Source organism: Cordyceps militaris (assembly GCF_000225605.1).
Source record: "Cordyceps militaris CM01 unplaced genomic scaffold CCM_S00004, whole genome shotgun sequence".
In the NCBI taxonomy this organism is placed as follows: domain Eukaryota; kingdom Fungi; phylum Ascomycota; class Sordariomycetes; order Hypocreales; family Cordycipitaceae; genus Cordyceps; species Cordyceps militaris.
The window spans coordinates 3,528,850-3,550,499 of NW_006271972.1; the positions used below are offsets into that span (position 1 = coordinate 3,528,850).

Consider the following 21,650-nt stretch of genomic DNA (forward strand, 5'->3'; position numbering starts at 1 on the left):
TAGTACGACCCGTCATTGACCGTCAGCCCACGCATTATCGTTAATAAAAGTATTCCAGGTCGAATCGTCCATTGGTTGCATCATTTGATCCCATCTAAGGTTGGTCGCGTCAAAGCCTTCGTTGTTAGGAGAAATCGCTGTCTCTTCTTCAGACTTTGAGCCGCGGGGGACTTCAGATTCGGAATATGAGCCGTCCATGTTGGGCCAGTTTCCGGGCGCTGCTGGCTCGTAGTCAGAGTTCATACCAGCACCTCCCAACATCATCATTCTAGCTTCTGGGGGCAGCTCCGACGTGAATGCAGATCGGTTGGATCCCAACTCCATGGGGGAGACTGCTAAAGGAGAGTTGCCAAAGTTGTTTGGAGAGTTACCAAAGTTGGTCGGAGAATTGCCAAAGTTGGTTGGAGAGTTGCCAAAGTTGGTCGGAGATGCAGTTAGACCAACGCCAGAGTCTTGTCTTAGGAAGTTCGGGTGTTGGAGTGGGTATTGGCCACCAGAAGGGGCAGAAAATGCTCTATCGTGCTGCGCAGGGCTGTGTTGTTGTTCAGGGCTGTGCAGTTGCGCAGAGCTGTGCTGTTGATTGTAGATGGTCGAGGTAGGTGTAAACGACTCCGAGTGTGACAGCACGTCCTGGTACTGTTGAGAGACGGCCCGGGGGCGTGGAGGGAAGAGCGCCTGTTGCAACTGCGGCTGTTGGGCTCGAGGCGAGGGCGACATGGTTGATGCTGGACGCGGAGTGTCAAAAGTCGCATGCTGGGGGAAAAGCGCGGCGAATCTCTGGTTGACGTCGTTCTGCCTCCACTCATCGTTGGTGCGGGCGAGCATGGTGGACAGGGCGACCCTGCTGGACAGATATACCTCTGCTCTATTGTTGGTATCACTCGTAGAGCTTTGCAGCCTGCCCGAACTCAAAACTCTATATGAGCGAGGGAGGTCGTCATCTTCCTCTTCGTACATCTCCTCGTTAAGCACAATTTCTTCGGTGATGCGGAAGGTTTTACCAGTGCGTTTCTTGTGGATTTCGCTGGCCATTCGTGCTGACTGCACGCGCGCTTCAAGACTGCGATCTGTGCGGCGTGAGGCGGCGATATAGGCTCGCTCTTGATTTTCCTCGTGCGACCTCTCCGTCTGTAGGGCGCAGCTTGTTAGAATTGTTATGAAGGAATATATGGTGGAGGAGGCAGCATACCTTCTTGTATATGATGGGGGTATTCATGCTTTCAAAACTGCTAAAGTCTAAAGAGTTGCTTCGCATAGTGAAGGTGTTTGCACCCGAGCCGGTGCGAGGTTGCTTTATTATAATGCTGGGACCCGTGGCCGTTTCAAGTGGCAAGCACGAAGCTCTCGACCTAAGTAGCGAAGCTTATGGGCAGGCGGCACTAGCCGAAGTTTGATGAAGTGGATGAGAGGTGAGGCTGTGGATGAGAGGTACCAGTGACTCAAGTATCGCGTATTGGAACTAGAGATCTGGTGTGCAGCGAAAAGACGGCGCCAAGACCAGAACAAAGTCGGCGGATTGATGTGGTTTTTGTGTGCTTGACTTGTTGGGATGGTTTGGGGTATTAGTGGCGGTGTTTGTTATTATTGTAGATAGCGTGAAGTTGTCGGGGGTATATTGGCACAGGTTTGCAATCGATATGTCACTTGTTGTTTCGTTTGGACGAGGTTGTAAGAGAAGCTGGTGAAGAAGGGTATTCAGGTACGGAAGAAAATGGAGGGTTCTGGGCATAATAAGTAGAATATGGAGGATTTGGGAGGGTGGACACCCTGTCACAGCATGGCCGGGCCAGGAGCAAAAGCTGCGTGCCGTCGCGGCATATGGAGTCCATTCTGGATGGTCTCACGCAGGGAAATGGGAAATGGATAGATGTGAAGCGGGAGGGGGGATGTGGGCAAAGGGGATGATGGGTGCTTGGATACGACGAAAAGTGTCGATGCAGGCGATGGACTTCGATTGTGAAGCTGCGGGGCCGCCATTGTGCTGGGCAAACCATCGGCACACCCCCCTCTTGATGCAATTTTCTGCCAATCCGCCTACTAATGCCAAAATAGAAGGAGAAGCGTATCAGCTAGTTTTTTTTAGGCATAAACATTTGTTGTTAATTTGGAATGGTAACTTGATATATTCAACAGGCTTACGGGTGCCAGGTGGTGTTTGCCAGGATGCGTACAGTGCGCGTGGATCCTAGGTACAGTGCCTGTAGGTTCCTAAATACAGTGCGCGTAGGTTCCTAGGCACAGTGCAATCTGCACCCATCACCCCACCGCAGCCTTCTGCAAGATAGGTACATAGTTACAACTGTGCCTCCGTTTGCATGTACCACCAACTACTTCATCCTGCCTTCTCGTCGGCCAACCATTCATTCGCGCCTTTCTAGTTCCATCAAGCAACGTCGTGGAGCGCCATCACGCATTATTCTCAACGGCCAACAGCCACGATAGGCACCAAGCCCAGAAGGATGGCCCGTCGCTCGCCAACACTTCAACAAACCTGGCAATGTAACTAGCCTCGCGCCAAATGTTCCGTCCTTCGTTCACCACCGTGCAAATCCCGAACCGGCCTCTCATTCCGGATCCAATTTATAAAAGCCTAATGCCTAGTAGTTACCGCAGAAAGCATGAACCTGAATGGCACACCTGACGGGCAGTAACGCAGCAACCGGATACGGTGAAACAACTGTCAACAACAAGCTTGCCCGCCTATGACTGGCTTCGCCTCCGGCTCGCGCCACATTTATTAGTGGATGGCACAGCATCGAGATTTGCCTCCTCCAGACGGCCGTGCAATCTGACTGGCTGCCCGCCAGGCTTACACACACCAAAGGCTGCCAAGAATCAAGATATTATCCCTGTGCTATGTACAACCGCACTGGCCTTTCCCGCTCAACATCGAGATTCTGTGGCTCTACCATCCTTGACACCGCCAAAATTCCTAATTCCGGAGTGATGTGTCCGCCTTGCTCAATTTTACCGTCCTCACTCTTTTATAATCGGCAATTTGCATTTCCGGCCATTGTCGGCTCCCAATGCCTTCCTTTTGCTGGGGTTTGACAACACCAAACAACCTTTCAACGACACATGCTACTCGGTGTTCGGTTTCAACGGGCGAACCCCACCCACCCTGATTAGTTACCTCGTCCTGTTCTGCATGCAGCCATCGTGGCCCACAGCCCGCGAGGAACTTGTCTGTATCAGCCCAAATTCCACAGACAACAGCCAGGTGGGCGGCTAATATCAACAACGGTATTCACGCGTCGAGTGCCAGACCCTTTTAATACCGTGAGCGCTTCGAGACCTTCCAGTGAGTTGGTGCTGTGCATCAAAGTGCTACACTACAACGATAACGTGGGGAATATTCGAGTGCCAGTCCATGTCAAAGAGCTGCTGCAGAATCCTGCATTAATTCATGTCGGTTCAGCACAAAGGCTACCCAAAACCCTTTCTTTTTCGGCTCTCCCAAGCAACGCTTGGTGTGTGTCTTCCCGGAGAGTCGGCTCCGCCGCTAACACGGAATCGAGCAGAAGAAAAGAAAATATTTCCTTTGCATCATTTCAGCCACACCGGCTCGTGCAGGGCCCGAGATGGGGCGCGACCGACTTTTTTCGCAGAGACCCGGAAACCTGGCTGCGTAATAAAAGTAAAAGCCACAATATGTCACAGTTCTCAGCGCTCTGACGTCACAGCACGTCCAAACCTTTGAGGCGTGTTGGCGGGCTGCATCCCCATCGCCTCAGCCGTGGATCAGATCAACGGCGGAATTCTCTTCCCACCTTGTTTGCTACGCCAATTGGGAGATCCCTGGAAATCTCCTGGAAAGTGGCATTTACACCCCCCCCTTACGAAGTACTCTCCACTCGACGCCACACATGCACTCAGCACTGACGTGGCTGTGCGCCAGTTAGAGGTATCACTCACAAAATCAGGGCGATGTGCATCTTGTTCTTGTTCAGACCCTGGCTTTGTTTTTGTGCCCACGACTAACTATCGACTGTGACGCGATCCAGTATTTTTTTTTTTTCGTGATAGTTTTTTTACGTTTCTCCTCAGGGCGGTGTCAACGGCCGCTGTCCAAGGCTGATGTCTGTGGCCGATGTTTTGTACTCGCCCTCCTATAACAATCGCAGCCAGCGAAAGTGCAACCGATACTCGTAGTCGCCTAGAAAGCTCGAGTTAGCCGCCACTAGTTGTCCTTGGACAAAAGCCCCGGCTTCCAGTGTGTTGGCGTTGTGCTCCCGCAGCGTGGCTTTTGTGGCTCCCGCTGCGACTTGCATCATAATTCCGTCAAACCTCCACGAAACGTCAGAAGACTCACAACAAAGCCCGCCAGCTATCCAGTGTCCTGTAAGTAACCGTCAAGCTATGCTTCGTTGACGTCTCTGAGGCGTGGTCTGATGTGTGGTTACACTTTAAAAAATTCTGGCACGATTAGCCATCCGTGAACTGGTAACTAATTGCATCTGCCTTATTACCGGCTTCTTGCCTTTGTCCTAAGATGCACCACGTGTCTCATCATCCCGCCTAGTCAAGCAAACAGACATGCACTCGCCTCGCATCGCAGTGTGTAACACACGAGGTTGCTTCACTGGAACCTGTGGCTGAACTGTTAGGGACACTTGGGTGAAGCATGGATGTGGAGGTGGCAAAAACTGCCATGGGCTTTGGGCAGGAATGCCCATCTTGCCCTGGGGGTCTGGCCGCAGAGATCGCCAACATGGAGAAGACGACGTTTTCCATTTTGATTTCAGTTCTTTTCGACCACTCAGCTTCTGGTACCAGCCACACCTTGGATCGTTTTTGTTCTAGTGCAAACGTCCATTCTTGCGCGACAGCTCGCGTACGCTTCGCCACCTTCGCCACACTTCGACCACCAGGAGTTTCTTGTCCGCATCTAGTTACTCCGCCTATATTATCTACCGTAGACAAGAGCATCCCCGGACCCCGGCCGAAGAATCACGCCCTGTCTCAGCGCAACACGTGGCTCAGAAAAATGACGCAGCGGCGGAATGAGATCGGATGTCACTAGTTGATTCCGAACCGTCGATGACATTGCAGTTATTTTCAGCAGCTTTGACCCCGATGCTCAACGCTTCTGTACTTGTCCCGTCCAATCGGATGCTGGTACCTATTTTCTCTCCAATCGATCAGCTATACACAGGATTTAGCAAAGGGACACAAAAAACACCCAGAGAGTTGCGTGGTTATCCAGGCTAACATTTTTCTTAACTGGCCCAGTCTAGCTAGAAGATCGTCTTCACGATTCCACCTGATACCTTCGCGATCGGAGTCTGCGTGCAACTCGAAGCCGCCACGAGCGGTTCTGAACAACCCACGAGGAGAAAGACAATCGACATCTGCATTCGTTATCCTCTAACAAGCTACGAAACCGATACAAAGCCCATTCTCTGTTCCCTCTATCGGGCCCACTTGCGCGTCCCAGCTAGCCAAGCCGCAACATGCGCTATCGATTTTTTTGTCCTTTTTCACTTTCATGATTAGTTATGTTATCCAACACTTCCTTTCCTCTGTGGGGGAGACTATTCCTTACGCATTGAGCTTGTTAGTTATGGATTTATTGGTTCCGGTTGGCAGACGCTGCCTCATGGTCGATGCAGGATCGAAAGGCGGAACCGCGGAGCTCTGAGGGAGAGAGAGAGCGGCGCGAACGTACGACCGACGCCGATGGCTCTTATTGACTTGGACTGCAGCTTCGAATCTAGGGCTGTTACTAACCACAAATAGAAATTATGAATAAGTTGACAAATTCAGTATGTCGACTGCCAGATAGGGTGCTGATCGCCGAATCAGTCGGCAAGCAACCTCGATTTTGAATGACTGATCAGTCCTGGGTTACTTCATTAGAGCTCCATACTCGGCGTGAAGCCGAGATCTATGCCATCTTTTCCTGCTTCTCCACGGGATGTTGTATGTTCTGCACGAGCCCACTACACCGATTCCTAGTACGCACGGCGAGTTCTAGTCCCCGACTAGAAGACGGAATGACGTACAAGTAATGAGGGGCCTCGTTCCTTCAACAATTTGTAATTGCAGCAAATTCACGTTTTACTAGTGTACGAATAGTAAACGTAGGATCCTGCCCTGCCCGGGGACTAACATGCAGCGGTGCACCCTACCAGGCTGCCCTAACCTGGTGCAAGCAGTCTCGGCGCACTCTGCGTCGCTCCTAGCAATTACTGAGATGAATTTGTGGTCTCGGGTAAAGCTTCGGGTAGAGATCACACAGACGTCCATACGGTCCAGGCAGAATATGCTCAGATGGGCTGGTTGTGGCTGCGATGGACAGTCGTGGTCGGCGCCGAATTCCCGGGGACGATCATGTGCCTAGAGCGCTTGCAGTATCACGGCCTCTTGATAGAAGAGCTTGTAGTGTAACTGTAACACAATTCCCAATCGCATTAAACAAGAAACATTAGGTCCTAGACTAGGTGTATGGAAATTGTTGTAGATGCTGGCGCTTGCGGTCGTGACGGCCCTTGTTACTGGAAACACACTAGGCGGTATTCAGAAGAACTTACATGAAGTTTATTGAACTTTGTTTCAGCAATTTGGGAGACTGACCTGTAACTCGTAAATAAATCGGATGACTCTAGTTGTTAATCAATGGCGTTGTGGTGATGCCGGCGGAGAAAGTCCATTGACATATTGCACGGCGGCGCAATTCTGTCATCAGGGACTGTCCAGATCGTAGGGGTATACAGATCATAGTATGTATGACTTGGTATATATTGATCCAAGATGACCGAAATTCATCTCTGTGAGAATAAAATCTTGGAGAAAGGCCCCTAGCCAGCCAGGTACAGTCTGCAGCTTGACACAGTGCCTCTGCCCTGCGACCTCACCTCATCAGCGCCAGCGCCAGTATCTTGTAATCAATGGAGCCGTGATACAATCTCGCTATCCGTGCTACATCTGTGACGTCTAGTGATGCCCTCAATCACTTTGAGCTTGCAATAGGTCTGGTCCATTCCACTCATACGGCCGGCGCAAGTGCCCCCAGCGCCGAGTGTATCGTACATTCCATTCTCCCTGTAGTGAACAAAATGGCAAACCAATCAATTCCAGTCATATGAAGTTAACTGCGGTATTAGCCCTCTCCCCCACCATTAGATTGGTGCAATCCGGACAGCTGAGTAACACTCGAATGTCCGCACATAAGACAGGCACGGAAGGATAGAGCTACGCATGACAAGTACAATCTCGGCTGGCTAAACAGCCTTACAATATACTCGTGATTTGTATACAATGGCTGGTTTTTTTATTTCTCTTATAGCGGCGATATAAATGCTAGCCTGAAGTTATCTTATTATCCATGTAGAAGTCGACGAAGCGGCCATCGTCGCAGCCTCGGGCATATAAATCACAGCCAGCCAAGGCAATTGCATACTGCAGCGATATACTAAGGCACCCAACGTAACTCAGCACAATCCATGTTTTGCAAAGATGGAATCTTTCCATCATTGTCAAGGATTGCAGCGAATTTGTGAAAGTGTCGTGGTGGCTAAGCGCGGTGGACTGCAAGAGCAACGGCCGGGCCATATGCGTTAATCCTTACCCTAGCAGCGATAAGTCACAATGATGTATACATTCAGTAGTATACAAATCCCTGTTTGAAAGAGTAATTTATTCGAATCCGCATTTGAATCAACACTTGCGAGTTCCTCTGGGCTATCTGCGTCTACTCGTGAGCTACCCTATACTGTAACGATGTTCAGAAGCAAGCAGTCCTTCCGGCCGCGCTACCTTTTAAAAAACACCTATCTACATATTTGCGGACTACAGGACGCTGGGGTCCATGGGGGAGATGCGCGAACCCACGCAGGAAACCTGGAGAAGACTGCAACCATCAGACTTCTGGTGGGGATTAATATGTGTGCGGGGAAGAATTTCATCTGCCGGTCATATGATTTTTGAGTATATGATGGGCCTCAAGCGGCATGCCAGCTCAAGGCCAACTCAGGGCCAGCTGACCATGTAAGTGAGGAGATGCACGCAGCTTCCAGATGGGCGTTCCAGCCACTTTCATTCTTGCGAACCCCAAAACGCTTTTGCAAGCTACTTTTACCACTTAATGCTTCAAAGATCTCGCAATATCTTTGATCACATGGTGATGATCTACATCGGTCTCTCTGTGCAATAGAGCAAGTCGTTAAGCTGCGACGGTGCAGGGTATGCCTACGATCAAGAGACGACAATGTGAGAGGTGTCTCGAAGGAAAACGATAGATGACTCGGTTACGGCTGAAAGTCAGAATTCAAAATCAGGAAGTGTTTCAACTCCAGAGCGCGGACCGAGTGAGGCATGTGTCACGCCACGTCTCCTATATCGATCTCACCCCGCAAAGGCGAGCCGAGGGCAACGAGCTGTCCGATGAACGATACTACGGGGTAGAGCTTTTTACCGAGATGGCCAGCTCGTCGAGAGAGAAAAAAAATAGAAAGAAAAGAAACAAACGGTTGAGACATTGCCGCCGTGTTGCTCGTCCGCTCTTGGCCGTGTGCGGTCGAATCGGGGCCGGGCTGGAGCCATGTGCGCCAGCGATTGGCTGAGTTGGGCGCGCCTCCGGGGCAGGGAGGGGAGGAGCGGAGCCCCGAGATGAGCAGATGGGCGGGATTAGCGCGGCTCCGGGATGGCCAGTGAAGCAGCGCATATGGTGGCATCGGATGATTGGATTGGTAGAAGGGGAGCGTTGGTTTCGCAGGCTGGCGGGCATGGAGGAGGAAGGGGAGAGGCAAGTCGGTATGTCATGGCCGCATCTGGGGGTTTTGTAGTCTTGCGCCCGCCACGCACTCTCTCGCCGTTGGGGCGGCGGTCCTTTGTATCCTTGAATATATTACACATGTAGCGTCATCGCGGCTCCTCCCTCCGACGTGTGCCCCCCGGTCTGGACCCTAGCACGGCAAGTTTTGGCTCTTGACGGTTGCAGTTTCAAAGTACGGATAGAAGCTGCAAATTTGGGTTTGCTAGGGACCAAGTGGCCAAGTAGCAGGTATTAGAAGGGAAACATAGGCTGCGCCACTCTGGACCATGGTCGGGTGGCTTGTCTCTGGTCCTGTCGAGAGGCACAGGTACCTGCTGACGGTACCTACATGGCCGGACGACATGATGCATCAGTCGCTACAACGAGGTACTTTTGATGAGAAGAATTCGAGGGGAGATAAAAGGTCAACATGCAATACATGTACAGAAATATGAGAAATAAAATGACAGCCTTGATCCGTACTTGGTCAACCTGGTACCTCTCCACCAATGTAACCCTGGGACGGAAAGTCAATCCTCGTGCGCCGCCACAGCGTCACGCAGCAAGTCCCCCAAGCCCCAAGCCTCGGTGGCATCCAACCTAGGTAGAAACTCTCCAACATCTCCTCTTTTTTCCCCTTCAATCCTCAGCACCCGTCTTTTTTCTCTTTTTTGAATATTCCTCCCGGCTTCTCCTTCTTCTCATATTCCATTTTTAATTTTGGATGAGTACGCAGCAATCGAACCTCGCATTGTTACCGACTACCACCGACGCTCCAATCTCGACCAACTCCGTACCCAGATCACAAACGCCGCCGTACAAAATGATGCAGACGGAAACACTTTCGTCATCGGCGCCGCCGCCCACCGTCGACGCACCCGACGAACATCAGAGCGACGGCTCCAAGCTGCGCACCTTTCTCGGCATTCTGCGCAAGTTAGTTCTTTCCTCTCCTTTGTCACATCGTCTCTTCTTGGGCCTGGTTACGCGCCCCGCCCGCTATTGTTGCCGCAGCCCGTCCTCAACATAATATGCGACCCTCCAACCTGTGGGCGGTGTGCGTTGCCTCGCGACCGACCACCGCCGTGACCCTCTTCGGCTGAGCCTCAGACATGCTAACCGGTACTTTCCATTGCCTCCCAACAGATTCATCGGCGTGTCTGACCTTGCCGCCGTCCGATTTTCGCTGCCCTCACAGCTGCTCGAGCCCACGCCCAACCTCGAATACTGGACCTACCTCGACGCCCCCAATGCCTTTGTCGCCATCGGCACCTCGGACGAGCCTCTGGACCGCATGCTCGAGGTCGTCCGCTTCTGGCTGACCAAGGACCTCAAATACGCCAAGGGCAAGCCCTGCAAGCCCTACAACTCGTGTCTGGGCGAGTTCTTCAGAGTACGTCACGACTCTCCTGCCGGCTTGCCTCGACAACCACGCAGCCGCCGCGTGCAAGTACTAACGTCGCCACCTGCAGTGCAACTGGGAGACGGAGAACAACGCGCCCAAGATCCTCACCAACACGCTCGGCGGCGAGAGCTCCGCCGCCTCGAGCAAATCCAGCGTCAAGAGCAACAAGAACGCCTCGACGCCGTCCCTCTCGCCGCCCACCCACGGTACCTCGCAGGACTCGCAGCCCGTCACCGTCTCGTACCTGACAGAGCAGACGTCGCATCACCCACCAGTTTCGGCCTTTCACATTAGCTGCCCCGAGCGAGGCCTCAGCGCGCGCGGCTTTGACCAGATCACGGCCAAGTTTACCGGCACCTCGATCAAGGTGCTGCCCGGCGAGCACAACCTCGGCATCTTTGTCACGCTCGCCCACCGCGACGGCGAAAAGTACCAGCTCACGCACCCGGCGGCTCACCTCGGCGGCCTGCTCCGCGGCAGCCTCACCGTCTCTGTCAGCGACACGGCCTACATCACCTGCCCCAAGACGGGTCTCAAGGCCATCCTCAGCTACGTCGAGGAGGGCTGGCTCGGCCGCACCACGAATAAAGTCGACGGCGTCGTTTTCCGCTATGATCCCGAGAATGACGACAAGACGCGCATCCAGGACGTGCCCGAGCAGGATGTTCTCGTCCGTCTCAGCGGACCCTGGAGGGAAAAAGTTGTCTTTACTCTGGGTTCGACGCCAGTGGTATGTTTGCACGATTGACTCGGACAAAACTCAAACACCAGCCCCCCGAAGCTTGCTAACACACACCCTAGAAGCAGGTCCCCGTCGAGCAGCAATACACCATCATCGACACGGCCCCGCTGCAGGTCGCCCCCAAGATTCTCCCCCCCGAGGACCAGCAGGCGCCCAACGAGTCCCTCACCCTCTGGGGCGACGTCACAAAGGCCATTCACGCCAAGCAGTTCTCCCGGGCCACGACCATCAAGCAGGAGCTCGAAGAGGCCCAACGCGTCAAGGTCCGCGAGCGCGAGCGCACCGGCGAGACGTACCGCCCCGTCTACTTTTCCCACGCCGTCGGCAACGAGGGCCAGCCCGAGCTGACGGACAAGGGCCGCCAGGTCCTCGAGCGCTCGCAAAAGAGCGACTGGTCGCTTGATGGCATTTGAATTTTGACATGATCAACGTCGGCTCTCTTTTTTTTTTTTTTTTTTTTGCGTATCGTGTTCCGCGGGGTCCGCAGCTGTAGAGAAACAAAGCTGCTATATACATATACATTTTTTTTTTGGTCATGCTTATTGTTTTGCTCTTCTCATGACCGCTCGCGGAAGATGATGCCATCGGTTACGTCGTGGTACACCTTGGTTTCTTTTTGGTCTTTTTTCTTTTTCCTCTATTTTTTTTTTTTGCATACGACCGGTGTCTGATATCATTCGTGTTGGCTCCCACTACTTTTTCTTCTTCTTTGGGATAGATGGACATTTCCTCCTTTTTTTTTATTGGTCTTTTGTGGTTATTGTTGGATTCCGCACCCTGTTTAGACAACGAGCAGAACTTCTCGAGGGAACACACACACACACACACATGTGAATGAGCACCACCCGTGTATTTTAATCTTGACCTTTCAGAACAGCAAGTCATTTCTCCCAGCATGCAAGTTTATAACAAGTACACGTGAATACGAGTCATTGGTAGTAAAACGTAACCGGTGCCCCTTGCACCGCCCATTATCAATTCGCTATTATAGATAGTCGTCAAATCTCTTACAGACCCGCCCACTGGTTTTGGGGTTTTTCAATATTGTACAAGTTAAACAACAAGAGTGAAGAAATCAATAAATCACAAGAAAAAAAAAGAGTCCAACATGAACCGTCCTCTTTTCCTGTTACCTGTTACACGTTTGAGTCCTTCTCAAATCTGCACCCCTTGCAGGCGCCAACTTTAGCGACCACACTTTTACGCGTCAATGAAGCCCTTGACATTGTTCAACCAGCGCAGATACTCATTCTGCTCCTTGAGGTCGACATAGTCTGGCACGAATACGGCCAGGGCCTGCGTGACGCCGCGCTCCTCGAGGAAGCGCTCGACGAGCACCTGCAGGTCCTCGTCGAGGCTGCCAAAGGGGGGTCCCGGGTAGACGTCGGCGCGCTGCTGGGCGGCCTCGGGGGTCTCGAGCTTGGCGAGCTTGGCGTCGGCGTAGTAGAAGAGGTTCTCGACGACAATGGTGCCGTCCTGGGCGGCGGCATCAATGGCGAGCGCGCCGGGGGTCTTGCCGGGCTTCTCGACGATGATGGACAGGGTGATGGGCGCGGGGGTCTCTTCCTCGTCGAGGTCGGTTTCCAGGTCGGACGACTCGACGTCCTGGTTGGCGGCGCGCTGCTTGCCGCTCTCAGCGGCCTGGAGGTCGTCGGTGAGGCCCTCGTCCTCGAGGGCGGCCTCGTCGGCGTAGGGGTCAAAGTTGTTGATGTCGGCAATGGAGAAGGAAATGGTGATTCTGTCAGGGGTTTGTTAGTTGGGTGTGTGCAAGTATTTTTTTCTAGTTACTAGGCAAGAACGCACTTTTCCTCGCCAAAGGTGCGCACCAGCTTGACGACTTCCTGACCAGGCGTGTCAATCAGCTCAAACGCGCTGTTGTCGATAAAGTCCTTGACGCTCGACGGCTCCTGCTCGCCCGCCTTCATCTCCTCTTCAATCTGGATCTCGCTCTCAATCTTGGCCGACAGCTCGTCGTCCGTCTCGCCATCGGCGGCGGCAGCAGCGCGGCGGCCGGCCGTTGTGGAAAAGCTGTTGCTGGTAGCAGCGCGCAGCATGTGGAAGCTGCCGCTCTGGGCCATGCTGGTGGCAGCAGGACGGGCAAGCATGGCCGGGCGCATCGAGGCCGTGGCCAGGCGGGTGAGGGTGCGAGGCGCGGAGCGCGCGAGGGTGCGGAAAGACAGCATGGTGGTGGTGTTGTGGTTGTTGTTATAAATGATGGGTTGTAAAAGACTGGAAATTTTGGGGAAGCTTGTCTGGATTTTTTTTTCCCTTTGACCCCTATGCGGACAGTGGTGGAGCGCCAAGGGGCGCCTGGCATTTGCGGCAGCTTCGTGATGAGTCAGCTGGCGATGGACCGCATGTGGCCAGCGTCGACGGCAATTTGCAAAGTCTTAAATAATGAGCATAATATAGATTATATGATGATTGTAATATATTTGCGTAGCTTGTAGACTGGAACTGGCTGTCAAAAAAAAAAAAAAAAAAATGGCAGCCGGCGTGGGCTCCTAGTGTCGAGTGTTGAATTGTGTCTACCATGGATGCCACTTACACGCCGCCATCGACAGGTACAAACCCCGAAATCAGTTGACTTTGGAAGGAGTTTGCGACTTGGATCATCTCTACGCATTTTACACTGGTTCTTACTTGCAGACTTGGTTAGCATGCACCTCGTACCTATCCCTCGACCAGACCCAGCTTCGCGCCTGCCAAGTTGCGCCAGTCAACAACAAAACCATTCCACCTCCAGCCTCCCTATCCTCAACCTTGAGGCACAACTGCAAACAAACCTATTTTTGACAAGCACCGATAACTCAGTACCACCTATTCTCCTTTTTGTTCCCGCACCCGAAATCTCCCCTTTTGCTCTTCGCACGCACCCCATATCTCCACCATGCCGACCCCCTCCAGCAACACACAATATGTCATCCGGCTCACGCCCGTACCCGAAGTGCTCCGCGCCGTCGTGACCGGCGCCGTCAGACTCTCCATCGCCATCACCGCGGTCCGACGGGGACTCCGGTGGCTGCACCGCGTGCGGGTCCTCTGCGACCGGCGGTGCCTGCGGTTCCTCCTCGACATCCTGTCGATGCAGATGCAGCACTTCTTCGGCCCGACGCTGCACCTCATCAGGTCGGGGTCTGCTTGGCACCTTGAGCGCCGCCGGCTGTGCAGCATGCTCACCCTGCTCATCGCCATCAAGGCCCTGGTGGTGCTCACAACGGGCCGCCCGATGCGCCAGCGGGAGCGGCCGATGCTGGAGGCCAACATTGCGTGGGTGCAGAGCCAGCCCTGGGAGGAGCGTTACCACGACACGTACCGTGTATTCTTCGATTCCGTCACCAGTCGAATCCAGGACATGCGTTTGGTCGGCAGAGGCGGGACTGGCCTGTGCCTGGACCGGATGTCGGAACTGTTTGGCCGCTTTGCCTGGCTCTTGATGCTGGACCCTGCCAGCCTGCTCCACCAGCCGATGCCGCCGCTTTTTTCCTGCGCGAATTGCAACAGAGACTGGTGCAGTTACGGTAGTCTTGAGGGGCGATAAACGCTGCTACAGACGAGAATTTGGGTGGCTGGCGTGCCCTGCTCGCATGATTGGAGATGCGTCGCAAGGCTCAGTGGGCGAATGGTTGGGAGGCAGACGCGAGCGGAAGTTTTTGTATAATAGCGAATACAGCGTGACTTGAATTCAATACCCGTGTCTTGCAGCCTGCCTATTCCTTCAGTAAGCCCAGTTGCCAACGTGCGTATTGCAAACACTCGTCTACCATGCCGACTCGCCGAATCAGAGACGAGGCAAGCACAGTACACGCAGATTGTAAATGAAGCATGTATGGAGTTTTTCTATAATGAAAACTAATCCAACTTACACCTCCTCGTCGGATGAATCCGACTCAGTTCGCTCTTGGGCCGAGCCAAGGAGCACTCCTCGATGCAGCCGAACAACAGCATCGACATGGGCCAAGCTCGACTGACGATGCGCCACGGTCAAGACGGTGCAGCCGCGGAAGTTGTCCCTCATGACCCGGTGAGCCGTCGCTTCCGTCGACGAATCCACACTACTGGTCGCTTCATCTACCAAAACCACCCTGGACCCCGTCTCGCGCTGTCGCAGGATCGCGCGGGCGATGCAGAGCAGCTGCCGCTGGCCCTTGGAGTAGCCCACCTCGTGCATCATGGCGTCGAGGCCGCCCTTGCCGGTGAGCGGCGCCCATATGCGCAGGTCCTTGAGCAGCCGCTCGAGCGCGGCGTCCTTTTGGGCCGCCGCCTTTTCGTCCCCGGGCGCGCCGCCGCCGCCGCCGCCGCCGGCCGCGTCGTTCATGGCAAAGGGCAGCAGGTTGGTGCGCACGCTTGCGTCAAACACGATCTGGTCCTGCGTGATGGTGACGAGACGCGACCGGAGCTCGTCGCGCGAGACAGAGGCCACGTCGACGCCGTCGATTTCCAGTCGTCCCTTGTAGGCGAGAAATCCGAGCATGGTCAGGAGAAGCGTGCTCTTGCCGCCGCCGCTCCGGCCGGCGATGCCGATGCGCTGCCCGGGGTAGACGGCGAGAGAAATATTGTCCAGCGCCGGCGGCGCGGCGGGGTCGTCGGAGTAGTAGGCAGAGACATTGATGAACTCGACCTGTCCGAGCGAGGGCCAGTTCTCGGGCAGCTTGTCCCGCGACTGGCGCGGCTCTTGCGGCGTGCGCTCCCGAAACTGCGAAATCCGGCTCAGCGCCCCGGAAGACGTCTCGAGCCTCGTCCAGGCGTCAATGGTCAGCTCAAGCGATGCACTGACAAATATGAGGCCCATAAAGGCCAGGCCAATGGCTGACTGGGAGGAGCCGTGCCGCGAGAAGAGGGACAGCGCCACAAGGAGCGTGCCAAGCGATGCATTCAGCAAGCCAAGGACGAGCCGGAGCCACTGCTGGATGGTGAGCAGAGCATAGTACGGCTTCTGCGAGTCCTGGAGCAGCGTGAGCCCGCGTTCAATGTTCTTCTCCTCCCACTTGAACGCTTGAATGTGCATCAGCCCCGCGGCAGTCTCCTCAAAGTAGGTATACAGCGGGGACTTCATCTCCAGGTCGATGAGCCGAACTTGGCGGGATGTGCGCAGGTAGTAGCGCTGGATAAAGTACAAGGCAAGAAGGAGCGCGGGTACTACGCAAGAGAGATACGTCGCGCCAGAAAGAACAATGCCAATGTTAGACACGGCGTTGGAGGCGGCATACAGTACTGCGAGAAGAGCGGCGGGCAAGTCTCTGGAGATCAAGGTCATGTCTTGGCTGAAGAGATTCACCAGCGTTCCAGTCTTTGTCGTCGACACAAAGCAAAGCGTCGATCCGAGCGTGGCCCGTACAATGTCCTTGTGCAGACTCGCCGATGCGCGCGGGCAGAGCTGTGTGTAGAGCAGCCAGTACTGCAGCAAGGCGGTAAGACAAGCAGTCGCAATGAGCAACGTATAGCCGGCGAAGAAGGACTCGTTGGTTGGGTCGACGTCGATCCAGATTCGGATGTAGATCTCGGGCATGACTTCTGTGCCCGCGGAAAAAGTGAGGAGAACAGCGTACAGAGCGGCACTGATCCAACCAATCGGGTGTATAAAGATGGCATAGAGAGACAGGCTGCCGCGCTGGCGCACCGCATCGTCGTTTGCGTCCGAAGAAGCGGGACGGCTTGCATCCAGGGACCGGCGAAGATTGGCGAGGTCTCTCGTCTCTTGGACCGCCGATGCATTGGTATTGACAGTGCTCAAGGCCGCTGCCAAGAGTCCCGTATACTGCGAGAGCTGCTGCATGGACTTGAGCGTGGCATTTCCCAGGCCATCGATATAAATTGCCTGATCGGCCAAGTCCAGGCAGGCCGGCAAGTAGGTAGCGATGAGCGCCGTACACCCAGCTTGGCGGAAAAGTCCTCTCTTGCCGCAAAGCTGGTAGAGTAGAGTAACGGCGGTTTCCGAGTCCAATGAGCTGAATGCATCGTCCAGCACAATCACGGCACACTCCGAGTATGCAGTCCTGGCGATTGCGACGCGCTGTCGCTGGCCGCCGCTCAGATTCGCTCCATTCGTGCCGACGATGTAATCCTCTCCGCCAGGGAGCCATTGGAGGTCATCCTCGAGAAAGCAGGCCCGAATGACGCGGGCAAACTTTGCACTGTCGTAGGGGAGATGGCCGGTGATATTTTCTCGGATCGACGTGTTTCGGAGCCAGACAACCTGCCCGCAGTACGCAACATCGCTTGTGTTGACCTTGATTGACCCGGCAAGCACCTCGACAGCGCCGAGCACACCTCGCAAAAGCGTCGACTTGCCACAGCCTGTCAAGCCAATAACGGCAGTAATGGAGCCCGGTGAGATTCGAAAGCTGACCCCGCGCAACAGTGCCTCGGTCGTTCCATAGGGTGCAAGATCGGCATTGTCGAAATATATCATGCTGTTGTTTGGCTGCTGTGGCGTCGAGGGGCTGCACTCTTCAGTGCTCGGTGTCCAAGTGGAAGCTGCTCGGCAATCTTTCCAATCGGGGAGACATAGATAGCTCTGGATGCGGGAGAAACAAGCCAGCATGCTTGAAACGGTCGAGAACGACTGCAGAACAGAGAGCAGGGGTCTCTGGATGAGGGAAACCACGGTCAGGATAGGAAAGACTTTGACCGCCTCCATCTTGCCTCCAAAAGCTGTTCCAAACAATGCCGCAGCAATCACGACAAGTGGTGTGATTAAATCGCCAAGCATGTTCGGTACCATGCTCAACGCCTGCAGCTGCCGGAAGGCCTTTGACGTTTCGATCTCGTCGATACGAAGCTGCTGAAGAAATACAGCGACAGTAGGTCCCAGCCCAAGTGTCTTGATCCCCGTGATCTGAGACAAGATCCGAGAAGTCTTGGCGATTCGAGTCTCGATAGATTTGTTCCATGCTGAAAACAACGACGCCAAGCGCAGTCCGATAATGTAAGCGGCAATGGTCGTTGAAGTCATGGGCGCAATCACAACCAAGGCAGACAGTCCGGTAAAGCTGGACAGCATATAAATGCCAAGCCCAATCTCGACCATTCCGATGGGAATCTCGAGGCAGCGCGGGACACCAGTCGCTATACCATCGATATCAGCGCTCATCAACGTTTCCGCGGCCGCTTTCCTTGCTTCTGCTTCCACCAGCTTGTGCTCCTTATGAAGGATCAGGCTAATCAGGCCACCACGCAAGCGGGTAACAAATCGATTCATGCCATGGGCGAATACAGCTCGAGAAAAGGCGATTCCGTAAAAGGCAATGGCAGAGGCCCCCAGCAAGCCGTATTGCGTCCGTGTTTGCGTCTGGAGGGGCTCCTCGTCTCGGTGCCCAATAAACCCGATAATGCGACTCAAAATAAAGGGCTGTGAAAAGTTGCACACGGTGAGGGCCAGCCGACAGAGAATCGAGTCGAGGAAGCTGCGCCTCCAGGCTTTCAGACAGGCTCTGGCCAAGGAGTGGCGAGGCGTAGGCCCGTGTGGTCTTGGGCGCCATCTTGTAGTCAGCTGTTTGTGAAGTAGCTGGGGCGAGAATTCAGGGCCGAGGCGATTTAGATGCTCATTGAGAATCCGGGTCCGAAAGCCAACGGCGAGCATGCGTCGAGCGAAAAGGAACAGCGCTTTGCATAGAAACCCGCTGGTGGCCTCGGGCCCGATCTCGCTGCGCAACTCATCGTCAATCAGAAGCGACTTCTTTGAAATCTCTCGCAATGCAATGAGAAGCAGCTTCACTCCAGCGGCTGCCGCGGCCAACGAGCCAACAGCGTCGAGCTCACTCCGCAGGAAATATGAGCGACTGCGGGTGGCGTCTGTCAGCATGGTTGCTATAAGATACAGGGCAAACATTGTCGATGACCCTGCAGAGTACAAGTGTTCCGTGTATGTGACAGCTCCAACTGCAAACGTTGCCGTCAAGTCAACCACGGCGGCCGGCAGCGTCGTATTTGTACCATGGTCTGCCGCCGTGGTAGCCCAAATCGCGACGTTGGCAATGTGTGTAGCGGAGAGCAGGGCGGCCACAATCTATATGGGTGACATTGTTCAAGGACCGCGCTCGAGAAAGGGGGACTCGGGGATGTGTGACATACAAGCTTGGCGTATAAAAGCGCATTCTGCCGGACGCAGGGGGGCTGTTGGATGGAGTGCCAGCAGGGCCACAAAGACATAATGACGACACATGTGGAAGGAACAAGGCTGAAGATGACTTGCTCAAATTGCAAAGTGAAATCAAAGAGGAGCTGGTGGGTAGGCCAAAACTCGTGGTCAGAAGGGGAAGTCATGGTCAGAGACCTTCGATAAAACCGTCTTGTCCTACCCAGACCGAATGGCGACGCTGGGCAATGACTTGTTGGCAAGCTCTGATGATCGGTACAGAGAGTACGGGCTATGGGCGGCGCGGGCCCTTTTCGAATTCGGCTGCTCGGTGGGCATGCAACCTGTGTAAGATGTCAGATGTTGTGCGCCGTGAGAGGACCTGCAAATATATTTAACCATGTCCCTTCCAATAGAGCTGAGCAACTACCAATAAGACTAACTGGGAGCCGTGCAGGTGCATCAAACCAAGCAGGGCATTGATGGGGGGGGTTTCGGTCACTCGGCCGCAGAGGATGGCGAAAGCCGGGCTCATTGTCACAGGCAGGGCTGTCAAACCAGTTACGTATTAATAGTGAGATGCAAGAACAATAGTACCAATATTCAGCAGAGAATGCGGTCAAGAGGGGGCGAAGCAGTGTACCCCAGTACACATCCATTGCAGTCTATGTTCTAAAGCATACCCACGCTTATCCTCCGTCTTAATTTCTCATCACAAGGAAATAACAATCCCATCATAATCATATCGTCAAAATTCACGCTGCATCTTTTGAAAATTCTGCCGCATAGTTGATATGGCCAAATTGGGCCGCGATCTGTAGGTTTTGGATTTCGGCTGGGGTCGGGGGGTCAGACTGGGGCGGGCACAAGGAATGAATTAGAGGGCAACTCACTAGGGGCACCAAGGGTGAGGACGGCACAGGCCAGAGCGGCAGCAGCCATGGCATGGACAGAAGGCAACATGATTGCAAAGTTAGGGCTGATTGATATGCCGCCGTATGTGTGTGATGTGGTGCGAATGTTGGTGGAACGAGGTTGGGACGAGCCCTCAAAAGGTTGAAGAGCACTGAAGAGCACTGGAGCGGGGAATTGAGAAACACGTAATCAAGTTCACGACTCATTATAGAGTACCAACGACCGTCCAGTATCATTGTGCCATTTCTTATTATTACCGGCCTGCGGGGGGGGGGGGACGGTTGTGCTCCGGAGAGGGCTACATCGCCGTGTCCGGGCCCCGCGCTGCTGGGGAACTTTTGTCGTCGCCGTTCCTTCAAGAAAAGGACTCGGTGCGCTGAGAGAACTGCAAGGGACGAGCGGCGTTGTGATTCGAGCAAGTCGGCCGAAGCAGAATAGGCGGACGAGGCCCCCACCATCGCTACCTTGTTCTGGGCACCGATTTGGTCAGGCCATGAGAGAATGAGCCCATCAGCAGCAGCAGCAGTACGGAGCCTATAAGTAGAAGAGCGGGCAAAGGGTGACATGGGCAGGAGCAGGCAGGACGAATCGAGATGTATCTCGTTCCTTGCAAAGCTGTTAATAGTAATATCCCCCTTATAAAGTTAGTTATAGGGCTAGGCTATACTACTTAACTTTTAGAAAAGAAATTATTTAGGGTACCTCTAGCTAGATTTAAACTAGTAATTTATATACTAATCTATATAGAATTTATACTATAAAACTATTATATTATAAAGGTATTTTTGATATTTATTAGATTTAATTATAATTTATAAATATTTTTTAAGTATTTTTAAAACTTCCTAATAAAAGCTAAGCTAAATATATACTATCTATATAGTAAATTTAGTATAATTATAGTAATATTATATTTATATTAATATTATAATTATAAGCTTATAACTTATTAAGGTATATAAAATAATTAATTTAAAAGAATAGAAAGTATATTAAGTATAATAATAATAAAAAGTTTATATACTAACTAGGCTAAATAACCTATCTAATACCTTTATTAATACTAGGGTAAGGAAAAACTCTGTCCTTGGCTGCTGCCGCGGTCAAGAAACGTCGCGATGGGACTCTGTTCCTATGCACACTTTGATGAGCCCAAGCTCTTGGCAAAGACTGGTGTTTGCAGCGAGGAGAAGGCGGGGTCGCGGTTTGTTGCCACCAAACCACGTGACGCGAGGGAGGGTACAAATAGATGGGTATGTGTCCCATTAGCCTGCTCGTCCCTCACCAATTCTACCAACTCTATTTATTTCACATACGCTACTGTGCTCAGGTTCAGAGTTGTCGCGATTCTTGTGATCTACTTGCCAATATGCCGAGCGTAGCGGAGTATCAGCAAAAATATGACGAGATATCAGAGATCCGTCAGGCCGCGAAGAAAGATTTCTCCATGTCGAACGCCAAGAAGCGTGAGATCGCCGAGCAGTATACGGCCGCCGCAAATGCCCTCCGCGCAGCGTCTAGAGCGGCGATGGCTTCGCCACGTCAGCCCCAACCGACAACCAACCAGCTCTCTGGCTCAAATAGTTGAGGCAATACTACATGTTAGTCGGTCTCTGGATTGAAGCAATCGCTGATTTAAATTAACACAAATTAGAGCGATTCCTATGTAAAATAACAAGACTAGACAACTAAAGCTAGAATAAATTGTACGAGTCTTAGCACGTGAGGATTTTCGGTGTCGTATATCTTTTTATTT

General features: G+C 53.2%; 5 protein-coding genes across 5 annotated transcripts; 1 reads left to right on the forward strand and 4 right to left on the reverse strand.

Annotated features, from left to right (window-relative positions):
- Positions 1 to 12: 12 nt before the first annotated feature.
- Positions 13 to 1,255, reverse strand: CCM_06133 (uncharacterized protein; the record flags this gene model as incomplete). The annotated part of the gene is made up of 2 exons (XM_006671274.1): positions 13 to 1,128; positions 1,190 to 1,255. 2 exons carry the CDS (start codon positions 1,253 to 1,255, stop codon positions 13 to 15), a joined length of 1,182 nt encoding a protein of 393 aa, XP_006671337.1.
- A 108-nt stretch (positions 1,256 to 1,363) lies between these two features.
- CCM_06134 (uncharacterized protein) lies at positions 1,364 to 1,977 on the reverse strand (the record flags this gene model as incomplete). Its single annotated transcript, XM_006671275.1, has 2 exons — positions 1,364 to 1,415; positions 1,775 to 1,977. 2 exons carry the CDS (start codon positions 1,975 to 1,977, stop codon positions 1,364 to 1,366), a joined length of 255 nt encoding a protein of 84 aa, XP_006671338.1.
- A 7,241-nt stretch (positions 1,978 to 9,218) lies between these two features.
- On the forward strand, positions 9,219 to 11,315 carry CCM_06135 (oxysterol binding protein (Orp8), putative; the record flags this gene model as incomplete). The annotated part of the gene is made up of 5 exons (XM_006671276.1): positions 9,219 to 9,294; positions 9,492 to 9,810; positions 9,902 to 10,148; positions 10,228 to 10,890; positions 10,962 to 11,315. 5 exons carry the CDS (start codon positions 9,219 to 9,221, stop codon positions 11,313 to 11,315), a joined length of 1,659 nt encoding a protein of 552 aa, XP_006671339.1.
- Positions 11,316 to 12,102: 787 nt separating this feature from the next.
- On the reverse strand, positions 12,103 to 13,085 carry CCM_06136 (regulatory protein SUAPRGA1; the record flags this gene model as incomplete). Its single annotated transcript, XM_006671277.1, has 2 exons — positions 12,103 to 12,640; positions 12,706 to 13,085. The coding sequence occupies 2 exons, from the start codon at positions 13,083 to 13,085 to the stop codon at positions 12,103 to 12,105; spliced, it is 918 nt and encodes a 305-aa protein (XP_006671340.1).
- Positions 13,086 to 14,764: 1,679 nt separating this feature from the next.
- On the reverse strand, positions 14,765 to 20,460 carry CCM_06137 (canalicular multispecific organic anion transporter 1; the record flags this gene model as incomplete). Its single annotated transcript, XM_006671278.1, has 4 exons — positions 14,765 to 18,683; positions 19,203 to 19,323; positions 19,873 to 20,055; positions 20,115 to 20,460. 4 exons carry the CDS (start codon positions 20,458 to 20,460, stop codon positions 14,765 to 14,767), a joined length of 4,569 nt encoding a protein of 1,522 aa, XP_006671341.1.
- Between the last annotated feature and the right edge of the window lie 1,190 nt (positions 20,461 to 21,650).